At 36.4% G+C, this 25,479-nt stretch overlaps 3 protein-coding genes across 5 annotated transcripts in view; 2 read left to right on the top strand and 1 right to left on the bottom strand.

Annotated features, from left to right (window-relative positions):
- Positions 1-620: 620 nt before the first annotated feature.
- Positions 621-6,492, top strand: LOC111988251 (pentatricopeptide repeat-containing protein At1g11900). 3 transcript variants are annotated; one of them, XM_065761331.1, is made up of 4 exons: positions 621-724; positions 1,678-1,928; positions 2,644-3,779; positions 5,980-6,492. In XM_065761331.1, the coding sequence occupies exons 2-3, from the start codon at positions 1,815-1,817 to the stop codon at positions 3,685-3,687; spliced, it is 1,158 nt and encodes a 385-aa protein (XP_065617403.1). In that variant the 5' UTR covers positions 621-724; positions 1,678-1,814; the 3' UTR covers positions 3,688-3,779; positions 5,980-6,492. The 3 variants fall into 3 exon arrangements, with proteins under 3 accessions (XP_065617403.1, XP_065617404.1, XP_065617402.1); XM_065761332.1 differs by lacking the exon at positions 5,980-6,492 and adding an exon at positions 4,229-5,062 and having other exon boundaries at positions 2,666-3,779; XM_065761330.1 differs by lacking the exon at positions 5,980-6,492 and adding an exon at positions 4,229-5,062.
- Positions 6,493-8,774: 2,282 nt separating this feature from the next.
- Positions 8,775-12,563, top strand: LOC136062360 (uncharacterized). The gene is made up of 2 exons (XM_065761318.1): positions 8,775-9,023; positions 9,935-12,563. Exons 1-2 carry the CDS (start codon positions 8,973-8,975, stop codon positions 12,242-12,244), a joined length of 2,361 nt encoding a protein of 786 aa, XP_065617390.1. The 5' UTR covers positions 8,775-8,972; the 3' UTR covers positions 12,245-12,563.
- A 1,460-nt stretch (positions 12,564-14,023) lies between these two features.
- LOC136062355 (transcription factor PHYTOCHROME INTERACTING FACTOR-LIKE 15-like) overlaps positions 14,024-25,479 on the bottom strand; it is a 25,333-nt gene continuing 13,877 nt past the window's right edge. Inside the window, exons 3-8 of the mRNA XM_065761307.1 lie at positions 16,711-16,847; positions 16,518-16,583; positions 16,149-16,214; positions 15,518-16,045; positions 14,463-14,592; positions 14,024-14,279 (exon numbers count right to left, since the gene is read on the bottom strand). Of these exons, the coding sequence (XP_065617379.1) occupies positions 14,278-14,279; positions 14,463-14,592; positions 15,518-16,045; positions 16,149-16,214; positions 16,518-16,583; positions 16,711-16,847 (929 nt within the window). The 3' untranslated portion in view covers positions 14,024-14,277. The remainder of the gene's footprint in view (positions 14,280-14,462; positions 14,593-15,517; positions 16,046-16,148; positions 16,215-16,517; positions 16,584-16,710; positions 16,848-25,479) is intronic.

Below are 25,479 nucleotides of genomic sequence, written 5' to 3'. Positions count from 1 at the left end.
CTTGCCGATATCCTCACCTTCGCCGACGTCGCTACTTCCATCGACAGCCACCGTCGACACCTCCATCGACAGTCACCGGCGACACCTCCATCTCCTCCAAAGATCTGAACCGCCTCATGAAGATTCGACGGTATGTTTCTTCCTTTTTTATTTTTTATATTTCTCAATTATGTTTTTGTTATTATTATTATTATTATTATTATTATTATTATTATTTTGTAGTTTTGATTTGGTAGTTCGGATTGATTTGATTTTGGTGGTGGTTGAAGTTTTGTTTTGTTTAGTTTAATGGTTCGATTACCTTATAAATTTCAATAAGAAATTTTGTTTTGTTTCAATGTGGGTTTTAAGTTTTTAAGATTGGAATGGGTCTTATTTGATTATCGGATTAGGCTTGTGTAGCTGAAGTTTGGTTTTGTTTGATGTTTGAAGCTGGGCTTAGTTGAATGTGTTTGTGGCTTCAAGGGTTCGAATCACTTTTGACATTTACAAATTGTCAAAAGGATTTTCAGCTATAAAATGGGATCAGCGTATTTTTTTTAATCGTTTTTATTTCTTGGGTGGTAGGAGATGGGGCACGAAGTGGGCACTAAATGGTTAGAAATAGTGCCTAATNTCTTTTTTACTCTTTCCCTGTTCGCTGTTCGCTGTTCGCGTGCTATTGCCTAATGCCTATGCCTTTGGAGCTCTTTGGGTCTCATTCTTCATTCATTATTCTCTCTGCGTAAGCTTTCTCTCTGCTCTCTTTTCACTTTCACTTTGTTGTTTTGCTATTAGGTTTTTATCTTCTTATAGATTCAATAACCTAATCTCATTTCCTTGGAATTTTATATTTTTATTGTAACTCTTTTGGTGAGTTACCAATGCACACCACCTGTTCGACTCAATGCCTCACGATACCTGGTTAACGGGAACTCCCATTTTTTTTTTTTTCTGGGTACCTTCCAAAACGCTCTGTTACACTAAGAACAAACACGTCTTTTTATTGCGTTTCACAGCAATAAAGAAGTGAGGTGAGTACCTGGATAGCAAAAACACAACTTTTCTAGACAGTAATGTTAATAGGCTTAAGACTTCAAGTTCATTGCATTAGTTGAAATGTACACTCGCATTTGTGTCGCATTTGTCTGTGTTTGTATGCTTCAAAGAACTGACCTTTTTATTGTTTAGGCCCAAAAACTCAGCTCCAAAATCGGAGGTTGAGCTACTCAATATAGTTCCAAAGTGGAACTTCAAGTAGTCCACAAGGTGAAACCAAACAATCAGAGACACATTCATAGCTATAATTTTTTAGTTATCAAAAAAAAAAAAAAAAAAAAAACCAGCTTCCATAAGTTCAGAATCAAGAACCCAACCACAGTAACACTAATTTCTGTGTTTCTTTCGTGTGAAGCTGCATGAATCCCTTTTTCCTTTCTAGTCAATGAGTTAGGATCATTGGGAGCAAAATATCAATATGATAACAAGTCTTTTGAACAATTGTATTTTAAGAAGAATAAAGAAAATACATCAACATCACATTTTCTCCTTCACAACTTAGTGAAGTGCAGTTCCTACATTCTGCCAATTCATGGATGTGATTTATTTTAATATAATTCCTTTTAATGGGTTTTTATTATTATACATTTATGAACATACTGTAAGAAGTATTTATACTATTCTCTCTTTCATGGTTAGGTTTATGCTTTTGGGAGGAAGTGTTTGAGCCTATTATAGTACTATGTGTATGCCTTCTCTTTGATTGGGGAAAATGTATGTTCCTTGGGCGTTCAAGGTGCAGTAGTGGTCTTCCTCCGAAAACAAAAGAGTGAAGCATGATAACCACTTCAAGGCATCTCAAGCACTACATTTTCCTATGCAACCCAACAAAATCTTCTTTGCCGATTCCCCAGTTTTCCATCATTCAAAGCAGGCTTCACATTTACTATGTAAGTGAATGAAACTATCAAGTTCCCATTCTCGAATTTGCTTTACATGGTTTTGATTTTTCTATGGTGTGGGGCCATTAGGGTGAAATTAATGTACTACTCTACTGGTGCAAACAAAATGCGGGTGTGTTTTGAATCATTTGGAATACACCATTGTCCATAACAATCAAACTAAGACTGTATTAATTGGTTTTAGTTAGAGTTCTTTCTCATTTTTAAGTGTAAAAGAAACCCACAAAGAAAATGTAGATTTTAATTCAATAGAAACATACCTATATCTGAAAAGTAAAGAACTGTTTCAAGGATTTAATAAAATGATACATGAAAATATATTGACATAAAAAAAATGCATAGTAGAAGTGTTATATCATTTTGAAGGATATCATAAAAAAATGTTACTAGTTAGGTGTATACAAAGCCAAAGATGTAAACTCTTGAGATAGATATGTAATAGAGAAATGACAAACAGAAAGAACTGTCCGCGAATATTGAAATGAACTCCAAAACTATTATGTCTATTTATTGATGCTCAATGTCCCATTGGCTTTTTATAATTGCAACTTGTAATGGCCATTGGAAGCTCTGTTACATGCAAATATGTATCTTGCCGCATATCCCATTTTTTTGGCAAAAAACTTTTGAGCTCAAGTAATCCTTTTTTTTTTTTAAGTTTTGTTTCCCTCTTTTGTAATTGTTTACTCTGCTTCTAATACAGAACTGTATCGCATCCATCACAGTTGGTTTCCCTTTGCCGTTCTTCACCATTATAAGGAATTTCATAGGCAAGTGTCAGTTTCCTGCAACACAGGCCTCTCCTAATAAAGAGGAAGTAACAGATGAAGTCTTAAATCAAATTCTTACTTCTGTAGAAAATGCTCCAAGGCCCAATACGAAAATTTGTACTGCTTATGTTGACAAGTTTTGTAGAGCTGGAAATCTTTCTGCTGCTGCTAGATTACTTCAATCCTTACATCATAAACACATCTTCCTTAGCCCTAAAGCATATAAAATCTTATTGAGGGCAGCAAGTGAAAGGCATGACATTGACCTTTTGTCTCAAGTATTCAAAGATTTATTAATATCCAATGGAGTATTGAGTTCAACATGTTATGCTGATGTTGCCAAGGCTTTTACAAAAACAAATGATGGTATACAGCTACTCAGATTTGTCAAAAAAGTGTCAGCACTGACCTCTCCTAGCGCAACAGTTGTAAACAGAATCATCTTTGCCTTTGCTAAATGTGGGCAGATTGATAAGGCCCTTTTGATATATGATCAGTTTAAGAGTCTAAGTTGTAAACCCGATTTATTCACATATAATACCATTTTGGATATCTTGGGTCGTGCTGGACGCACAGATGAAATGCTTCACGAGTTTGCCACCTTGAAAGAAGCAGGCATTGCCCCAGACATTGTTTCTTATAATACATTATTAAATAACTTGAAGAAGGTAGGGAGACTAGATTTATGCTTAGTATATTTCAGAGAAATGGGCGAGAATGGAATTGAACCAGATTTGCTTACTTATACTGCACTGATTGAGAGCTTTGGTAGATCAGGTAACATTGAGGAATCTATAAGACTCTTCAATGAGATGAAGATGAGGCGGATCCGTCCTTCAATCTATATTTACCGATCACTAGTCAGTCAGTTAAAGAAGATGGGGAAGGTGGATTTGGCATTGAAATATTTGGAGGAAATGAATTCACGTCATTCAGATCTTGCTGGTCCAAACGATTTCAAAAGAAAAAGAAGGTAGTTGAACTCTCAAAGGGCTTCAAGGTCTCTGCATTCATTGTTTGATTCTGCTGAGATATGTTGTGGAGGATTCTTGTGTTGCAGTTGATATTGGTATGTAATACTGCTCTCTCTGTATTCTTTTCAAAATGGTGCTAAGTTGCTCCTTTAAACAATTATGCTTTTCACTTCTCTTGGGTTTGTTCCAAGACCCAAAACCCCGAACTTGGATGCTTAGGCATATCTCTGTTTTGAGTACATTTGAATCATTCTCATTAGCACCTTCTTAATGATGAAATACATGTGAACAGACCAAGAGCCTTGTTGCTCAATTAGCACTTCTTGGTATTTCCAATAGAGATGTCCAGGGTTCAAATCTCTTCTACCCCAACTATCAATTTTTTTTTTAAAATAAAAATTGATGAAATACATGTGAATAGTTCAACTGTAAAACAGGCACTTACATTCCCAGTGGACTTGTTTAAATGAAATGCAAAATAAGGTGATTAAAAGTTTAACAAATAACACTATATTAATGATTCAGTATTTCCCTGTTGTGATAGGTACCCTGAAAAATGTTTAGAGATGCGCATGTGTAACTCGCTTGTTCATCTGACTAGCTTGTGTGGAACTTTTGTGTAAACTGAGGTTGCTAATTTGAAGGCTAGTTGCAACTTCTTGGCATGCTGCTAAATGTTTGATAGCATCTGGAGAGGATTAGCTGCCACCTTTGATTCAAGGTTTAAGGGTAGAGCATGTGCTGTATGAGGATCTGGTTACAAAGTTATTGACTTTGCAAAGACTTTCTAAGATGAACAGTTGTGGATAAAATCATTTTCAAGGTTTTGAAGCTAGGCGCTCATTGAATAAATGGCCATTTGGCAGGTAATTGGCCATTAGTGTGTTGGCTTGGTGGTCATTGTCATCAGAGTGGGTTCTGTGCTACAAATTGTACCATCTAAACTAAGAAAGCTGTAGCAGGCAACACTTTAAGCTGTAGTGACTGTTCCAACTGTTGGTCTGTTAGCCTTGTTCAAGTATCTGATGAACTTTGAGTTTGAGCCATGACGAAGTGTATAATGGGTAGCGTCTAGATTGGCTTGTTCAATTGTAAACCTAGTGTAATGCTATAACTTCCCTTTCTTTGTGTTATAGAATTTCCTCAAGCTATCATACTGGTTGTTGTAGGCCTTATAAAAGGCTTGTAAGTCACCAACATGGAGATATGGAATTTCAGGCTCCCACTACCTGGCTATTGACTTCCATGTGAATTGTAATAAGCCTCATAAAAGCTTTTGTTACAAGAGAGTGATCCTAGAAGATGTAGGTTCTATTTTATTCTCTTGGTTATTCAATTAAATTTCACTGGTATAAAAAGTGTTACTTCTTATTGTGTAGTATCCGTTTGTATTTGATGGAAGATTTGTAATGCTAAAGCAAAGTTGGGCCTGAAAAGAATCAATCCATAGTGGGACAAGTCTAGTGCATGAGGCATGTTAGAAAATGTTAGATATTAGGTCCGAGTCCATTTGAGCCCAATACCTGTTGTACAGAGTACAGATCATTGCATTTGTCTGTGTAAAATTTTTTGTCTATTTTACAATAAAAATCAACTTTTTTTTTTTTTTAAATTTTACCCAACTACTTTTCCAAAACACCTACTTCAGATCATTTATTCTATATTTTAATTAAATATTCATTTTCATTTTTTATTGTTTTCTCTGATGGTCAGTGTGCTAAAGTAATGTGTGAGTTAATATAAAAATATAGAATAACAATTAAATAATAGGATAGAAAGTTTGTGTATTTACATTAGTAGGATAGAGTATTTACATTAGTCTGCGTATAATAATAGGATAGAGTATTTACATTAGTCTGTGTATAATAAAAAAGAAGTGTAAAATTTATATAATTTTGCCCAAAAATAACTCATATTAGTCCTTATATATTTGTGTAAATTTATAAACTTGTTATAGTTACCGTGTAAATTTTCATTGACATTATTCACTTTCTGCAAAATATTCAGTATTTTTCTGAGTCTTCTAACTAGCTAGGCAAACCTATTCCATGGGAATGTGCGTCTCGTTCAACTTTGGTCTCTGTTTAAGAAAACATCCTAGGTGTTAGTGTATAGATTAGGCTAGATTAGCCCATTGGGCTTAGCTCAGTATATTACTTGTACTGCACTCATGTTACTTGTATTGCACACATATCTAGTTTATATAAGACTTTCTTTTGTACATTGTTTTACACACATCAATATACAGACTATTCCGTCATTCTCTCTCACTTTATATTGTTAACATGGTATCAGAGCCATTCCTCTGACTTCCTGGTTCCTGTGGATATCTCCGGCGTTCTTCTGCTGCCCTCACCTTTATCCAGTAGTCACTGTCAGAAGTGAGTCACCACCGTCACGCCCACAGCCCCTAAAGCACTCGAATTTCGTCAATTTTGTTGATCAAACTGCTAAAGCCAAGGCACAGATTGATAGATCATCCGATCTGAGCAAAACCCAACAAAAATCTGCCAGAAATAACCTCGCACGCGCTGCCACGCACCGTCTGAAATTTCTGCCTCACGAGCACGCGTTGGCATGCGCCGCCACTCGTCTTATGCGCTCTCCACGTGCCTGCTCCGTTTCATGTGCTGCCACGTCAGCCCTAGGGTGACGTCACCTTCCCACGTCAGCATCCTAAGCTGTTGACCGAGTTGTTGACTTTGACCACACCGTTGACTGTTGACTTTGACCAAAGTCAAAATTTTTCAACAAGACCTATCTTGCTTAGTTTTTCGCGTAGATTTCGATTTTGGGCTCCGTTTCTGTATTTGAGGTCTCTAAATCTCATTTTTTTGGTCATTTTCTTCATTATGGCTCAACAAAATGAACGAGACATCATACGTCCTATCACCATTATGTTGGATGGTCTTACTAGCTATCATGCATAGTCTCAGAATATGACTGTCTTTCTTAAGGGTCGTAAACTGTGGAGATATGTGACTGGTTCAATTCCTAAGCCAGTACCAAACCCTAAGTCCAAAGCCACAGTTGCTAAAGAATCTTCCATGACTACAGTTACAACAGATGATTATGAAGAACGCCTAGAGGAATGGGAGAGTATTCAGAGTAAGATCTTGTCTTGGTTTATCAATACCTCTATTCCCTCCATTCACTTCCTTGTCTTGAGACTACTAAGGCTGCTTGGAAATTTCTGGCCGATCGCTATAATTGTACTAATGATTCAAGCTTGGAGTACCACATTGAATCAAAACTTTATCAAATGCGCCAAAAGACAGGTCAGTCTATTTCTGATTTTTATTCTCAGACTTCTATTATGTGGGAACAACTCTCTGTTGCAGATCCTCCACTAGGGTATTCTAAGGACATTGAGCTCTTTGTCAAATATCGGGATCGCCGTAAATTTATGCATTTTATGATGGGTTTGCGTGAGGACTTTGAGCCTACTAGGGCTTCTCTACTTAGCCGGTCTCCTACTCCTTCTCTTGATGCTGCAGTCAAGGAGCTCATTTCTGAGGAAAACGTTGGCCTACTCATCACATGTCATCATCTAATCATGTATTGGCTACACCATCTCCACAGCCTCCCATTGTTGCATTCACTGCTCCTCCACGAATAAACTCTGGGCGTCCCTCCTCTCAGTCTTCCAAAGGTACTCGCCGCGAGTTTTGCCGTGCTCAAGGCCATGACATCTCAGTTTATCGCAAACTGCAAAAATTTATGCAAGAGCAGAATAAAGCTTCTCTTCCTCGGGCAGCTGCTGTATGTCCTTCCGAACCATCGGTTCCTACAGGTCCATATTTGGCTTCCTCCTTGCCACCTCGAGTTTGAGAGGGGATGTTAGTGTATAGATTAGGCTAGATTAGCCCATTGGACTTAGCCCAGTATATTACTTGTACTGCACTCATGTTACTTGTACTGCACACATACCTAGCCTATATAAAGCTTTCTTTTGTACATTGTTTTACACACATCAATATACAGACTATTCAGTCATTCTCTCTCACTTTATATTATTAACACTAGGAACATATACAGTATACAAGTTTCTCAAAAAAAAAAAAAAATATATATATATATATATATATACAGTTTACAAAGTATTAGCAAATTAAGAAACATGAAACTAAGTAACTAACTAGCTAGTGCCTACAAAGTAGAGTCACAATTTGGTGGTCCTCTGGCTCTGTTATTTGAAAGTGACTTTACTTAGAACCGCTTAGTGGCGTAAAAAGGAACCAGCTAGATTTTCGGCAAAAACAGTCTTTAAAATTGATACAAACATGCTTGGCTACTTTCTAAGAACTTTTTCACCAATGGCCTCTGGTGGGGATAAATGATTCTTTTTTGTGAAAATGATTATAACTTTGCAGCTAGAAATAAAAATGAACTATACACGGATGAAATTTCCATTTTCATTTGCGAGAGAGGGGGATTCGACTTCAAATTCTCGTTATTAGAAAAATCAAATTATAGGAAGGAAATTCAAAGGACCACTATTACGAGAACTGTACCGCTATAAGAAAATTCAAACAACTGCCATGATATATTATGAGAAAATTCTAAGGACCACTATTCAATTACAATGTACCAATTAGAATAGAAAAAAAAAATTATAGGAAGAAAAGGCTGTTCTAAGAAACTATATCACAATTTTATGGAGTGTACTTTATTACATGAAAGAGCATAATGAAAAGGCCATTGTAATAGTTCTCTCACTTTTAGAATTCTTCAAAAATGAAAAGATAATTTAATGCCTTAGGCGTGAGTCTATTGATACATTAATAGATTACCTGCATGAAATGTGTGATTTATTTAGAAACTACACAAATCTGAACCGTTCATATACATGAACCTGGCTCAAATTAGTAGGGGAAAAAGAAGAATAAAAACAAGAAGAAGAAATAAAAAGTAGTCCAGCACATAATAACTTTGACAAGAGGTCCCAATGGATTAAGACCGTTAAATTTAGAGGTTTCTGGGTCCCAACCTCCATTTAAAGTTTGTCACTTTGCCACAAATTAAACGGTCAGTGGTCACTTTAGTTATTTATAAATAAAATATATGTACATAATGGAATCCTAATCTTAATAATTCATACTAAATCATCCATGTGACATAGTCCGTCAGTGACACCCTGTTGTCTCTATTTTTTCAGCTCTTTTCTAAAAGTTTCATTGTGCTTTTTTAAGTTGTTGCCAACCATATCATTCCTTTCCTTTTTCCTCATCTTTAACCATTTCAATCTCTAAACAACTTTGAAGCTGTCACCTTCCTGTAGAATTCCTATGGCTACTGAGACTGCTTCATCAGATTATACTTCTGCTACTGATCATGAGGTAAGTTCGTTCTTGTGGTATTTGTATTTTTAAATTCTTGTGATGTTTTTATGATTCAAATGATGAACTATGTCTACTATTTTCTGGGGTGTTAAAGAGTTCAACTAATCTAAACTTCGTATGTTTCTTAAGATTAATTGTATGTTTTCTCTGCTTATAGCAAATCCTACTAGTGCTATTCATTTAAAGAAGAAAAAAAATATAATTGTGCCTTAAGTTTTGCTTATTTCTTTGTAATCACTAGATGTGATCATGTGAATCAACCTTGGTCATGATTATGGATTTCTTATTAAGATCTAGTTAGAATATGTTAATTGAGTATCTCCTATATATTTTCTAATATGTAAGAATATACCTTTTATCAAGAGTCAAGTAACCACTTGGAGAAGGATGTATTTGGTAGCCAATTTGCTGTCTACTATGTGTGATATTGGGAAAGTATCATTTTTTAGTATCTATTCCATCCATGCTCATGCAAATCACGATGTCTGAGGAAACATAATCTGCTCATAAGGTTGCCAGGACATGATCCAACACAAATTCTAATATATTTTAGTAAGTTATATTTTTCATCAAAAGAATCTGGGTTAAACCGATTAGCTTTAACCATGGACCGCAAGTTGGCAAGGATTTTTTTCCAAGCACCACAAGCACTGTGGACCACAAGGGCTTGGCAATGGTTTTCCTTGACTCTTACAGATCGTCTGAACTGGCTTTCCAAATTTCTTTTGCTTGGATCATCATACACTTATTTTCTAATTTTATCTTAAAATTTCAATTCAATTGAGATGCTATAAGTAATTATAAAACAATTCTTTTAGTGCTTTATTATGGTCTTACAGGACTGCCTAATTGTAAAAGTTGCACTTCTGTTTAAATTTTCTTCTTTGTGCTCATTCATTATATTGCAGCAAACTGAGAAGAAGGTGAATGAAGAAGTAAAAGCTATTGAGCAAGACAGTGTCTCTTTTTCCAAGGAAAGTGTAGAAGATGAACCCAAAGTCAATGAATCACCAAGTCCAGTAACCCCACTATCTAAACTTGAAGAAGTGTCAGAGAATAAGCCCATTGAGCCTCTTATACCTGGGGTTGAGAAGACTGACGATGCTCCTATTTCAGATCTTCCAGTTGAAGATGATACAAAGGAGGAAAAACACCCCATTCCTGATTCACATACTCCCAGCATACCATTGCCAATGCCAGTGGAAGACACTGGTAATACCCAACGAGAAGAGCAACCAGCTGTGGAGTCTGCAGTAAAAGAAGCACCAGAGCAAGTAGCAATTTCATCTCTTGAGAAAGAGCAAGAGGAGAAACCAAAAGTTGTTGATGCCCATGAATTAATAGCTGAAGCTGCTGAGAAACTAGAGGAGCCACTGGATGTGCTTCCTGCAAAAGAATCAGAAGCAGTAGGGATAAACGAGATTAAAGATTCAAATGTGGAGTCCATAGAAGTGGAGAAAGTGGAAGCTGCACCTACTGAAACCAACGAAAAGCTAGGAGAACAATATGAACATACTAAACAGGTTGAGAAAACATATGAGGAGGTTCAACCAGAAGTTGCAGTCATGGAAACCAAGGAAAAGCCAGCAGAACAATCTGAACTTACTAAACAAGTTGAGAAAACATATGTGGAGGTTCAACCAGAAGCTGCAGCTATAGAAACCGATGAGAAGCCAGTAGAGCAATCTGAACTGATTAAACAAGTTGAGAAAACATATGAAGAGGTCGAGACAAAAGGAAGTTTGGAGGTTAATTCAACCACAAACACAGGGACTTCGGCTGAAAAGGATGAGAATACCCAATTTCTCAAGAAAGAGCAAACTGATAAAGAGGAAGAGCCTATTGTCATCACAAATTCTGAACAAGTCCTGACTGATCAAGAAGCTCAGACTGATCTGAAAGAAGATGGAGGAGAATTTTGTCCACCAAGTACTGTCTCACAGAAGGTTGATACAGAAGACAAAAAGGAGTTAAGTGGGGCTGATGTGGTTGAAGAGCTATCAAAGAAGGCAGTGGTGGAGACAGAAAAAGTTGCAGAAGAGAACGAGGCAAAGACTGTGGAAACTGAAGAAGAGAATGAAAAGAGAAATTTGATACCTGAGGAATCAAGTCCAATTAAAGAAGGGGATATCAATAGTTCTATTTCTACAGCTGAAGTTATTGAAAAATCATATGAGGGAGAGAATACTGGCAGAGATGTTGAAGCGATTGAGGAGAACAAAGGAGAGCAGAATGTAGAAGACAAGATAGCAGCTTTAGCTGAGGCTGATAAAGACAAGCACTTGGAAGAAAAGCAGGCTGAAGTATCAACTGAGAGAGAGAATACTGGCAGAGATATTGAAGCGGTTGAGGAGAACAAAGAAGAGCAGAATGTAGAAGACAAGATACCAGCTTTAGCCGAGACTGATAAAGACAAGCACTTGGAAGAAAAGCAGACTGAAGTTTCAACTGAGAGAGAGAATACTGGCAGAGATGTTGAAGTGGTTGAGGAGAACAAAGAAGAGCAGAATGTAGAAGATAAGATACCAGCTTTAGCCGAGACTGATAAAGACAAGCACTTGGAAGAAAAGCAGGCTGAAGTTTCAACTGAGAGAGAGAATACTAGCAGAGATGTTGAAGTGGTTGAGGAGAACAAAGAAGAGCAGAATGTAGAAGACAAGTTACCAGCTTTAGCTGAAACCAACAAAGATGAGCACTCGGAGGAAAAGCAGGCTGAAGTCACTACAGCCATTAGTGAAACACTTAAGGAATCCCAGGAAAAGCAAACTGAAGTCACTACAATTATTAGTGAACCACTTAAGGAATCCCAGGAAAAGCAGGCTGAAGTCACTACAGTTGTTAGTGAATCACTTGAGGAATCCCAGGAAAACACTACAGTTGTTAGTGAACCACTTAAAGAACCCCAGGAATCTGATTTGCATTTAGGAAGTGAAAAAACTGTAGAAACTGCTGAAGATAAGTTGGAGAAAGAAAAAGTTGACGAGGTTGCAAAATCTGAGGTTCAGAATCTGGAGCCACCTGTCAATGTTGGTGATGAGATAAAAACATCTCAGGACCAGCCAAAAGAACTACCAGCCAAGTCCACTCAAAAGCAATCAAATAACATTATATCCAAGGTAAAACAGTCACTTGTGAAGGCAAAGAAAGCCATCATTGGTAAATCTCCAAGCTCAAAAACCCTCTCCTCTGATACCAAGGGTGACATTAAAGTCAAATAATTGACATAGACTATGAGGCATTGTATAATTTTATGCAGACGTGATATCTTTTCCGAATTGTTGTGTGTGACATATGTAGCGGTAGCTGCTCGGTTCATCTGTGTTGCTGTTCTCTCTTGCCTGCTTGCTTGCCTGTTTGATATGTAAAGGGTGTATATAGAAGGTATAGTTTTTGTCATACTCACTATTGTAAAAATTACAAAGACAGTGTTTTCTGTTTCTATTCAATTCTTTGCAGTTGTATGTATTGTTTGGGTTTGTAATTGATTGATTGCCAATAATGATCAGGAGATGAGAACTGTGTGCTTGTGAAGAAAAATTATTGTTGATATCTATTTTGTAATTGCTATAGTCACGTCATAATGTTTTCTTATTACTATTGTTAAATATGTATTTCAATAGTGCAATAATTTTAGTTTCTTACCACAATATTTCAACAGTGCAATATTGTAAGATTTACAATAACAACACTTCCAAGTATGGGAAAAGTCAGCAGGAAAGATTACAACTAGGTTTCTGGTTTATCGTCATCCAAACATATATATTTCTTTCTTTCTTTCTTTTTGACTTAATGTAGTGCACTTAACTAAAATGTAGAACTGCAATTCAACAATCACTCACATATTCATTATGAATATCTTGTCTTTCTTATCCTGATATGATTATATTATAATGAACTTGGGGGAAATACGGGCAGGGTCCATTTCCTCAATCATATCTCCAAATCCAAACGTGGAAATGGTTCGAGGATATCCATGATTAGACAGCTAGAAAGCAACCTGGAAACTTTAACATGTTCAAAATACACTGAATGAAGCAAGGATGAGCATATCCAATATGAAGTAAAAGCCAACAATTCAAAGGAGTGTGACATGTAAGGCAACCAAGTCCTAAAAAAATGTAGACATTACTGATCAGGCTCTTTAATTTTCATGAAGAAAAGAAAGGTACAACAATAGGCTAATGAATCACATCCACGTATGAAAAAGCTTACAAGAAGTAGCTGATTCCTTTATAATATCATCACATATGATGACTGTGGTATTAGGCCAAGAATAAAACTCGGTTCATGCATGCTGAGCTTGCAGATTCTTTCATACTTTTTATCGCCTATGTTAAGCTGCAGATCTGTAAAGTTATACTCTCCATTTATGATTCATAGCGGAAAACTTTTAACAAATAAATTGATAAATAAATGGAATCACATTGGAAATTATGTTCATTGAAACTTGTGGTCAGATAATTCTTACAAGTTCAATGCAGCCTAGAGACTGAGGGAATGGAAGAAACATAGAGATAAATCTTCAGCCAACGGTTGATATTTTCTTTCCATGTGATTCTGATCAAGGGAATACTAAAGAAGTGGAATTTAATGCCCACCAAACCAATTAAGAAATGAGGCTTTTTTCTTTTCTTTTTTTTGTAAAAGAAACTTCCCAAAAATGGGTTTGTTGTCTGTACTCAAATACCAAATGCTCTCCCAACCACAGAACCCAATTAGCCATACAGAAAATTCTATCAGATGAATAAGACCCTCTTAAAACCCTTTCACAAAATTTATTATCTTGTCTAACTGTTGTTGCATACAACTCCCCTCTCACGCCCATGTGTGAGAGGTATTGTATGCAACCATGACACAAGATACCAGCTCCCTTCACATGCCAATCATCTGAATTTAAGATGCAAAAAGGAACCAGACTAGCCATCAGAACATCCAGCTTCTTTTCTGCATACATTCACACAATATTGCATCACAGAGAGAGAGAGAGAGAGAGAGTCTATTGGAATATAATTATCATTTAATTCAAAGAATTGTTATGAGAGGTCTAAAAAACTTTTTGAATACATATTTCCGAGAAAGTTAACTCCTAGAGATTGCATTGACTGCGTGTGCCACTATTTTAATGTACAAGCTCAAGAAAAAGATTCTGAGTCTCCCCAAGGTACCAAAATCTGTGCAATTTTAATTGTACTGTCCTGAAATTAGAATATCGATGGTTATACCCCTTCTAGTCCAACTGAAATTGCTGAGATCCTGAAGAAGCATGAAACAAAAGGATCAATCTCAAAAGGCCATGACAGATTTCTCTTCAATCACAAAGATCATAAGAACTGGTTGTCAATCATAGCCTGCACAGACAATCAGTCCTTACCTCTTCAAGCCTCTAATAATTAATGTAATATAAAAATTGAAGTGTGATTTCCAATATCCACTTACAAGCTGGTTTACCAGGCACAAGGTCATTTCCATTTGCAGAGTTAACAGCTGTGCTGCCAACAACATCTGAGACTTGACCATTATTTTGCACCAAAGAAGATGGTTCAAATCTTGCATTTGTTGCTGGACACTGACATTACAAAAACATTAAAACATTAGGTGATTCTGGGAGACCAGTGACACTGGCAGAAGGCAAGTAGACAATGGGAAACTGTGCGATAAAGAGTTGAATTGATACAAGATAGAAATGTGTTAGACTCAAGTCACTCAATTAACCATCCAAAACTTTCAACTCTTCATAACACAGTTGAAGAGAACATTGCTTGTCCAACTTTTTTTGGCTCGTCCAAATTCTTAAAGAAAATGAAATACGATTACCCATCAGCATTTCTATGCCGTTGTCTACCTATCTAACTAAGGTTCATAATCTTATTAGGTTTCTTTCATTACCTTCTCAGCCTTTTGGGTATTAATGCATAAATATAACATTAGGGTTTTAACTACATCTATAATGCCATCTTTACCTATCAAAAAAATAAAAATGCCATCTTGCAAGACTCCTCTTTCCTAACAAAGAACCCCAACAATCATGCATAAGAGTAAATGAACTAAATTCCATAGTTATTAGAGATAAGGAAAATGAGTCATTATTTCCTCTCAAGCATCTGCTTTGGAAATAGATAGTTAATCCTGACAAGTCAGTATGAGAATTTAGCGGCTAAGGTATTCATGATTTGAGAGATAGTTAGCAGCTTAAAGGCCAAAAAAGAAGCATAGATAGGAAAAACCATCTTGTTTTCACTTCTTGCTTTTGCTAGAAATAAAGAGAGGGAGGTCTGGCCTCACTAAAGAGAAAACTTGCTAGTGAAATATATAATCTGATAACCACACTTTAGTGTCTCCTTCCACGTCTGTTGTCATAATTTTCTTTAGTGATATGTTCTCATTAATTTATGCTGAGCCTACCTTTTAATAAAACAGAAATCCCACTTTTCCAAATATTGTAGGTTTCTCTTTATTCATTCAGCATAGCAACTCCAAATAAATGCACAAACCTGACTAGATGTCTGAGTCATTGAGCTACTAGCACCAGTGATTTGCATTGCTTGAGAATTAACATTCTGCATTGGATCCTTTGAGCTAGAGGCTGGAGCTGAATCCACATTTTCCACAGGACCTACAACCCCACAGGCATTAAGTCCTGTGGCAGACTTCATAACAGGCCCTCCCGACAAAGGAATTAATGGTGCACGAGGCATTGGCATTGGAAGTCCTTGACCAGGAAGCCCAAACATCTGAAGGTTAGATCCGGCCATCCCATGCATAGCAGTGTGTCCTGATATAGGTGGGCTGGGGAAATGTGCTCCTTGCATGGGGGGCACTTGAATCATAGGGTAACCCGAAGGTCCAACATTCATGTCTGGCATACCCATCCCATAGCCCATTCCCATTCCCATTCCCATTCCCATTCCCATTCCAATGCCCATAGGAGAGAAATGAGCCATATGAGGTGCACTCATGTGCTGTATTCCAGTTGGTAATATCATTGGAGGCATATAAAAACCAGCTCCCATTGACATAATCTGCACAACGAGGGAAAGATGCCATGTTTCAATTGGATTGTCCAATTCCTGCAAATAGAAAACTAAAAAATGATTTGTTGGAGAAAGAGAAAAGAATGTTTACTTGCACTTGAAGTTGAAGTGTCTTCAGATACTCTATGGCCTCATCAAGCATTGAAGCTTTGTCCACCTTATTATGCCAAAATGTGCAAGTCAGCAGAACCGAAAATGGAGAAAATATCAATCTTTTTTAGTTGGTTATGTTCAAGGTAACATACTTTATTAAGATCCATCACTGTCAAAAACTATTGAATTTGTTAATCAACTAGACCTTAGAATAGAGTCAAAGTCCGAAATCTTTCATACACAGACTTGAGCTTTTAGCTTTAGACCTTCATACACAAGGATACACTTCCACAAACAACAAATTTAAAAGAATACACGAAGTTCATCAAACAAATAATCAAGTAAAACTGTAATTCAAAACATCAACCTTATTGCAGTTTGGAATAAGTTCTTGCAACGCACGCATCTTCTCATTGATCCTATCTCTTCGCCTCTGTTTGTAGAATTCCAAAATGAGCACCAGTTAAAACCTCATAATTCAGAAACAAAACACTGCAGAACTATACAAGAAACAAAGATGTTCTTGATGGTAGATGCTAATCTTGAATGGTGTTGCTCACCCTTTCGGATAAATTATGCACTTCTGCTGCCCGGCTTCTCTTTGAACCTGTACCTGCTCGGCCAGAAGCTGCTTTTTTTGCCCCAATTGATTCCTCTTCAATGTCCTGCACATGACAGTGAAAAAAAAAAAAAAAACCTTATAGGCTTAACCATGGTGCCACTTGGCAGAACCTTATGCTCTCCCGCATAAAGTCTCTGCTTTATATATATATATATATATATATCGATTAGGTACACAACCGGCAAACTAAATAGCCCAACATATGTAGTGACCCAAAAGGGGGTCTTGCAATCCATGGAATCCCACATCGCCTAGGGAAGCACATGAAAATATGTTTATAAGGAATGATCTCTCTTCAATGTGCAGAGGCCTTTTCCCTAGCGCAACCTAGGGAAGAACAAAACCGTGAGGGGTATGGGTCCTAAAGCGGACAATATCTACACAGTTGGGGCGGGGTCGTTACAGATGGTATCAGAGCCATGCCCTAGCCGGAAGTGTGGGTCCCAAAGCGGACAATATCTACACAGTTGGGGCGGGGTCGTTACAGATGAATTGTAGTGACCCGAAAGGGGGTCTTGCAATCCATGGAATCCCACATCGCCTAGGGAAGCACATGAAAATGTGTTTATAAGGAATGATCTCCCTTCAATGTGCAGAGGCCTTTTCCCTAGCGCAACCTGGGGAAGAACAAAACCGTGAGGGGTATGGGTCCCAAAGCGGACAATATCTACACAGTTGGGGCGGGGTCGTTACAACATACAAGTAAATCACAAAAGGATAAAGAAACGATCTGTGTATTCACATTTGTCCACGAAGATACTCCTTCAGCCAAATTAAAATCCAAACTGGATATGGGTTTGCAAATGTACAAGCATGTATGCAAGTTCAAACCCACAAGGCAGGTATTGATTTCCAACAAAAGCAAACTGAAAATACAAACAATCCAAGATCCAACTTAATAAATTGCATGAAAAAGAAAAGAGTAATAGAAAAAAGAATGTAAGATATAAAATTTATAATTGACCCTAACATAATCCCAACTGCATAACACAAAGAAACTATTGAACACAAAACCACAAAATGCACATCGCTGAATAAACAAGAAGAAGAAACACAAAAGGAAAAACTTCTGACTTCCAACAGAGTTCGAAGACAAGGAGACATCAGCTTAATCACATTTGCCAACTAAGAAAACAAACAGAAAATCATGACAGAATAGAGCAAGACCTGACTACCCCACACCAACAAGAGGCATTACCAAATTAACCCGTGAATTGGGTATGAGTCGCCAACATAGATTATACTTCTAAATCTTATGATTGTGGGAGAAAATAACCAAAAAATAGGAGGAAAAGAGAGTTTATTTTCCACTATTTTCCTTTGCTTATCCTTGTGATAGCGTTCGTGCCTAATACCAATTAACTTCACTCCATTTCAAGTCTATTCACAAGTGTTTAGCATTGGTTCCATCCCTTAACTCATTCATTTAATCAAACAAGTTCTCCCTAGTTACACTCCGTCCCTGCTTATTGCGCTAAAAGCTTCTACTGCTTACCAAATCAAGCTCTTCCACTTTAGCTTCAAAGTACCAAAAAAATCCAGTTCCTCCAGACCAAAAATGGCACTGCCAGTATAAAATCTAAACTGGAAATAGGCTGCCGAAACAGGATGACCCAGTTGTGTAATAAGTAACAATAAAAGCAAGAAACAAAACAAATTTACAAAGCCGTATGAAGACGTGAACCCCCAGAGTAGCAATGGCTTTGATTTCACACATTAGCAGACTGAAAAAATAAATAAATAAATAAAAATAAAATAAAATAAAATAAAATAAATCCAAGCTGCAGTTCAGGACAAGTGTAAATAACAATAATATTTAAAAGCCAAAAAATACAAGGAGGCGGTGGAAAAAGAGGTCTACTAATAAGCATTTTTCATTGGGAAGGGACAAAATTCAATCAGCATTAGTTAAAACACCGCATATGTTGTTTAATCATAACTCTAGCCCCAACAAAGCCTGACAAAAGCAAAAAATAAGCATCACCCACATATAACAAAGCAATGATACTAAGTGCTAATACATAATATCAGTCCAAAAATAGCAAGAGCATCAGACTGATGTCAAACTTTGGTTGAGCANAAAAATGTGTGAGTTGTGTTTGGGTACAAATCTTGTAGTGACCCGAAAGGGGGTCTTGCAATCCATGGAATCCCACATCGCTAGGGAAGCACATGAAAGTGTTTAGTAAGGAATGACTTCCTTTCAATGTGTAGAGGCTTTTCTAGCGCAACCTGGGGAAGAACAAAACCGTGAGGGGTATGGGACCCAAAGCGGACAATATCTACACAGTTAGGGCGGGGTCGTTACAGATGGTATCAGAGCCATGCCCTAGCCGGAAGTGTGGTCCCACACGCGAGGACGCGTGTGCTCGTAAGGGGGGTGGATTGTAGTGACCCGAAAGGGGGTCTTGCAATCCATGGAATCCCACATCGCCTAGGGAAGCACATGAAAATGTGTTTATAAGGAATGATCTCCCTTCAATGTGTAGAGGCCTTTTCCCTAGGGCAACCTGGGGAAGAACAAAACCGTGAGGGGTATGGGTCCCAAAGCGGACAATATCTACACAGTTGGGGCGGGGTCATTACAAATCTCCTCTCAATGTATGACAATGGGAGAGGGAAGGAGAAGAAGCTACAATGATTTCTCACTAAGGATTAGTAGCTATCTCTCTAAAAGATTGGTGTGTGTGTGTTGTAGAAAACTTGTCTAGGATTCTTCTCTCTGAATAGCCTCTCATACTTTTGTGAGTAATGAGAATATATATAGTATAGGTGAAAGGTAAGAAAGTTACACTCAAAATCCTCCAAGCAGAGAGTTTTGTGGGTATCTCACGAGTTGGCCCTTCTTGCGAGACACTCGTGAAACTGATAGCTTGGCATGACTCTTCAGTTTCCAGCATGTGCTTCTCACGTGGCTCTTTCGTGGGTAGGCTTCTCGCGAGACACTTGCGAAATCCACTTGTTCATTCAATACATTCTCGATTTTTCACCAACTTAATACTAAACTCAATACAATAAAAACCCACAAAATACAATGAACAAAATTAAAGCAATTACAACACTTTTCGTCATGGAATAAAGCCAATATAAAACATAATTGTAAATCACAACTTTACATAGACAAACAAAACAAAAGAAATAAACAAAACTACAAAAGCATCTGATCAATCTAGCTATCATCTCTCTATCCATAATGTTTGTCATAGAGCATGAAATCCCGTGAACGCTTTCACTCCCACGATGCGTTATATTATATGACTGGATCAGAAAATTGTGAAGATGATTCAGAGAGGCTATTGTCACCCATGTGTAATTATTCGATCCATCTTTTGGCTTGTACAGAAGATTGGTCTATTTCATTTTTAAGGTTAAATTGCAAATTACATCTTTAAAGTTTGGGGGTGTTTGGATTTTATAACAAAAAGTTTCAAAATTTAGATTTTACTCCCTAAAGTTTGGAAGTGTTTGAATTTCACAACTCCAAATTCTAAAATTTTAGGATGTAAAATCAAAACACTACCAAACTTTAAGGAGTAAAATCTAAACACCCCTAAAATTTAGGGGATAAAATCCAAATTCTAAACGTTAGGGTGTAAAACCAAAAACCCTCAAACTTTAGGAGGTAAAATCTAAATTCTGAAATTTCAAGGTGTAAAATCCAAACACTCCAAAAATTTAGAATTGTAATTTGCAATTTACCATATTTTTAATTAACTAAAGCGGTATTTTTTTTTTTTCCTTAATAGTGTCTACTCTATGGAACAGATCAAACTCCAATCAATTTTTGGTATTGGAGAAGTTCAAACCCTAATCTCTTGTTCGACGATAAGAAATTTTTCCAATTGAGCTAACTATAACTCTCAAGTTGTACACATATTTGAGTTTTCAGATGATAACTTATGCTTCTTGCATAATTTTTCTAAAACCTTGTGTTTTTGAAGTAGCATTATTACGTTCTTTCCTCGTAAAGAAAACTTGGTTTTTTTTTTTTTTTTTTGGAGAATGAAAACTTTGATTCAAGTCTCTTTTTTTCCCATACAACAAATAGTGGATGAAATATTTAAACTCAAGTGACAATACTACCAAGCTATAAAGTTCTTAATGAATCCCATTTGCTGCGAAGGGAAAAAAAATTATAATCTTGTGCAGGCAGTTTTTTCATTATCATCATTTTAATAAGAAACAAAAAAAGAAAAAGAAACTGTTTGTTGTTCCAATCAGTGTATTCTCATTACTTCCAATCCCTACTCCTAATTATGACAAGAAGGCAGCAAATGGATAAAGAATTTGCGTACTTAAATGCTACAAACGGTAGGTTTTCAAGGAGTAATTGTTGAGTACTCCCAGAATATCATAAATGCGTACTTCCCCTCTCACATAACTGTGAATTCGACTAATTAAATTTATAGTAGGATTCACAATTCATGTGAGAGGAGGGAGTACGCATTTATGGTACTATAAGAGTATTCAATAATTTTCGGTTTTCAAGTTTCAACCAGCATAATATGACAATGTTTGCTTCATATGTGTTAGATATTAGCTATGATATATTCTATGTTGAGTATGTTTGAATAGATGTAGAAGATAGAAGCATAAAATAGGAACATAAGAATACAAGGGTAACGTGGTTCAATTTTACGAACTATGTCCAAGGAGGAAACCCTTAAGGATTACATCTTTATTATATAAGAGTGTAATACAAAATTTGTATTACAATAAACCATAACATGAGTATATATAATAAACTAAATTCTAGATTAATAGACTTCTAGTATAAGTAAGAAACTTGACTTGCACACACAATTATATTAAGCTTGAGCTTATATTAATTGGTTAATATATTTCTATCAATGAAATAAGGGTAAGTATGATCAGTGAAATAGGAAGAATGAAAAAATAAACAAATAAATAAATTTGAGGGCTGCAAAGCCTGCAATAATAGTGAATTTTTGTGAGGCACTGCTACAATTCGGTTGCTCTGACGACATGCATTTATATCAATGGTCGCTGGTTTCTATAAAGAATATATGCCTGCAAACTGCAAAGTAATGTGTTGGTGAAATTGAGGATAGATCTGACAACAAATAAATTAGATATTAATTTGCACGGGAGAGAGTTGAATAGATGAGAGGAAGGAAAACAAAGAACTAACATGGATTGGTTACAACTTATAAGCCTATCTCCAAAACCAGTTATATCTATTTTGAGAAAAGATATTGTATTGCTGTTAGCAGCTTTAGAGTATTCATATCCGGATTTCATATCTCATCTTATTTTATCATCTTAAAAAGTTACTTTATCAATTATATCATACCATTTTATAATACACTCAACATTTCAACTTTTATTTTTCTATTTTACTCATTAAAATAATATTTCAACACAATAAAATAATATATCCCACAATTACTATCATTTACAATACAACACATTATTTATTCTTTCTCTCTCTTTATTTCTGTTCAACAACCACAATCACCACCACCGTCGCACTACACACACTTGACACCACCACCAACCACCACCAGCCACCCATAATCTACCGTCAACTGGTTTTTTTTTTTTCACACACACACACACACAATCCAATGCCAACACAACACCACTAACATAGCACAACCACCACAAACAAACTCACGGCCACCATAAAACAAACCCACAGAACACCACAAAACAAACCCACAACCATAAGTCACAAATCAATCCCACGCCACCGAAACCCACGCCGATCAAATCACAAATCAAGCCCAAACATCGAAACCACACACTGATCTCAACCTTGTGGCATCCTTGTTGCTGTGTGAGAGAGGCTGAGCAAACCCATGAACAAACCCACAGCGGAAACCCAGGAACAAAATCACAACCTCCACGCCTCCACCACAGCTTTTCTGATCAAGCCTCCATGCCGTTGCCTCCATTCCGTTGAAGAAGAGAGAGCAAGAAGAAGAGAAAGCAGAAAGAGAGAGAAAGATTATGATCTACAGAGAGAGGAGAGAGAAGACCAAACCAATTAAAATATAATTTTTGTTTTTACCATTGAGCTATAGTGCGATTCTACATTTAGAATCGCACTATAGCACAATTGTATTTTTTTTTTTACAATACTTGAATTTTACAACACCTAATGGAATGAGTTTTTGGGATTGAATGGTAAAAGGAGCTTTTATTTTGGCATATAGTCTTTCCATTGCTGATGCTTATGATTCAGTAACTTGCATCCAAAGTAACATGGTCTTTTTGATAAGTAACGTTCACTTTGCGGCATGCATATCCAAAGTAACATGGTATAGTAATGTTTACGTTGTTATCTAAAAGGGCAGGGCTAAACTTTGATTTGTTTTTAATTTAGCATTGATTAGAAAAAAAAAAATAGCTTTTTAAATTTCATCTATTTCATTTCAAACATTTGACTTTAATTTGTTTCTAATGTAATCCTTCCATCTACTTTACACCATTAAATCCGTCAAAATGACGTTATTTTGAAAGGAAAAAAAAAAAGTATTACTAGTAGTGGGATTGAACAAAACTAGGCAAAAGAATTAAATTAAAAATAAATAAATAGATTATGTAGTTTATAATTTAACCCAAAAAAAAAAAAATGCTGACTTTGTTTTGAATCCTCTAAGAGAAAAGTTAAGGGATTTAAGGGTTTTAGTTTATAAATTTTTTTTAAAATATTTTATGGAAAAAGAAAAAAATAATTAACTTTTATTACAACTATGGTATTAAAATTTTCTTAAAATAATTTATTAACAAATTTCTTAAGAGTACTTGTTAACATGTGACCCATCGTATAATAAGCATGTTTAGAGAACTTTGATCAATTATGGCAATGAAATTAGTAATTGCATTGTCTGCTTGTTTGTCACCCAAATAAATGTAGTTAGTGCATCAACTCAATCGTCAAGTAGTCGACAACCATATAGAGACACAGTCTCTAAAACAACTGTAATGCAATTTTATGCGTTAATTATTGTTACTACTAAGACCTAGTACTATGAAAGTCACTACCACGGAAAAATATACCTAATATTGGGTATATGTTTCTTCTCTCTAATAGCAAATTAGGAGAGAGATGAAACATATTTAGTCTAACAATGAATTAGATGCCGTATCACAACATTTAATTGTGCATAAGCGTTGATAGCGTAGTGCCCAGTCAAAATTTAATTGTACCACACGGCTTTAGTCGTGCTTCTCGTAAGTTTCAGAATCCTCTCATTAGTTTTACGGGCCAAAATAGCCTACCGTAATATATATCAATCTACCACTATTTTAAAAATATGTAGAGATCTACCATCTTTTTGAAATTCGAGTCTGTGAAACTTGAGTTGGCCATGTAACTTGAGTTCTTTGAAAAAATTGTCTTCAAAATTGCCAGAAAATATTTACTGAAACTCAAGTATCATGAAAGACTTGAGTTCCCCAAACTCGAGTACTCAAAAAGTGATAAATCTCTACATATTTTCAAAACAATGGTAAATTGATATATATTTTAAGAAACAGTGCTATTGTGATATTTTAGCCAGTTTCATGAGCCAAAATTGATTAAGAAGATAGGGACTTCAAATTGTAAATATGTTATACGTGTTCCTTCCATAAGTTTCACAGGTTCTAGTTAATGGCTTTCAATATGCTGCATCTCTCTTTAATTTTTGGATAAGTTCTGGTAAGAGGAATATCCTCTTTTCATTCCATCCAAATTGAATCTTTAGCGTTTCATTGTTTTTAATTGCTCTTCAATCCATCTCTTTTGTGTGTTTATCACCATAACTTTTGAGTGGAATTTGTGGTGTGCCTTTATGTTAACACAATTTCCCTCTTCAAATTATATTTCTGTTTTTTTACAAAATGAAAATGAACTATCGGAATTTATCAATATATATATATATATTGACAAACATGGAGAAAACATACGGTCCAATTTGTTTTTTAGTTTGCACACAAGAAAATGAACTGTACACTTGCCTTGGGGTGTTTGTGGGGTCATCCTAGCTAACAAATGAACAGTGAGATGAACAAGTTGAACTATGGCCAAAGAGGGACCTGGAGGCTGGAACCAACCATACGTTTCTTTCTTTACATCACTTTCTTAATTTTTCTTTAATTAATCTCTCTCTGTTTGTTTACTCAATAGCAAATTTTGCTTGTTCAATAGCAACGGTAAAGTGGGATCTTAGGACCAGTTAGAGTGTTACTATGATTACGCTATTATGCTCAGGTAATAAAACCATACCCACGTCTTCTTCTAACCAATTTTTGTTTACTGAAAAAATAATAATAATTAAATTCATTATATATATATATATTGTGGGGTCCGTGGGCCTGATGGCCTCGGCCCATCATACAGCAGGCCCAAGGCCCATGCTGAGGATCGCAAGCTATTCCTGAAGGGAAGGGGGGAAGCTCATTCTCCTGGATCCACGCCGAGGATACCTTGTCCTCGGCCTGACAAATGTGATTTTGGGGAGAGGTTAACCCCCAAAATAAGCTGTCGCTATCGCATTGAATGCACTCAACCAACCCCCCTGGCCGCATTAATAGGGAGGTAACCCCTTGGCAGGATAACGTTGGTTAGAGTGAGCCACTTGAGTGCGGATAAGGCTTCTGATGGGACGGACAACCAGAAGAAAAGCAAATAGACGATCAACAGATGGAAGCAGGAGATAGGAAGATGAAAACTATAAAAGAAGAGCTAGTAAAGCCA

This window comes from Quercus suber, unplaced genomic scaffold (genome assembly GCF_002906115.3).
Source record: "Quercus suber isolate HL8 unplaced genomic scaffold, Cork oak 2.0 scaffold_406, whole genome shotgun sequence".
Classification (NCBI taxonomy): domain Eukaryota; kingdom Viridiplantae; phylum Streptophyta; class Magnoliopsida; order Fagales; family Fagaceae; genus Quercus; species Quercus suber.
Note: the sequence above shows the minus strand (reverse complement) of the source record. Positions and strands in the feature narration are given on the sequence as shown.

Excerpts from the sequence above, each read along its gene's own strand:
- LOC111988251 (XM_065761331.1), top strand. The coding sequence starts at position 1,815 with ATGATAACCACTTCAAGGCATCTCAAGCACTACATTTTCCTATGCAAC. Across the intron at positions 1,929-2,643 it reads GCAGGCTTCACATTTACTAT|AACTGTATCGCATCCATCAC; the intron begins GTAAGTGAATGA and ends CTTCTAATACAG.
- LOC136062360 (XM_065761318.1), top strand. The coding sequence starts at position 8,973 with ATGGCTACTGAGACTGCTTCATCAGATTATACTTCTGCTACTGATCAT. Across the intron at positions 9,024-9,934 it reads CTTCTGCTACTGATCATGAG|CAAACTGAGAAGAAGGTGAA; the intron begins GTAAGTTCGTTC and ends ATTATATTGCAG.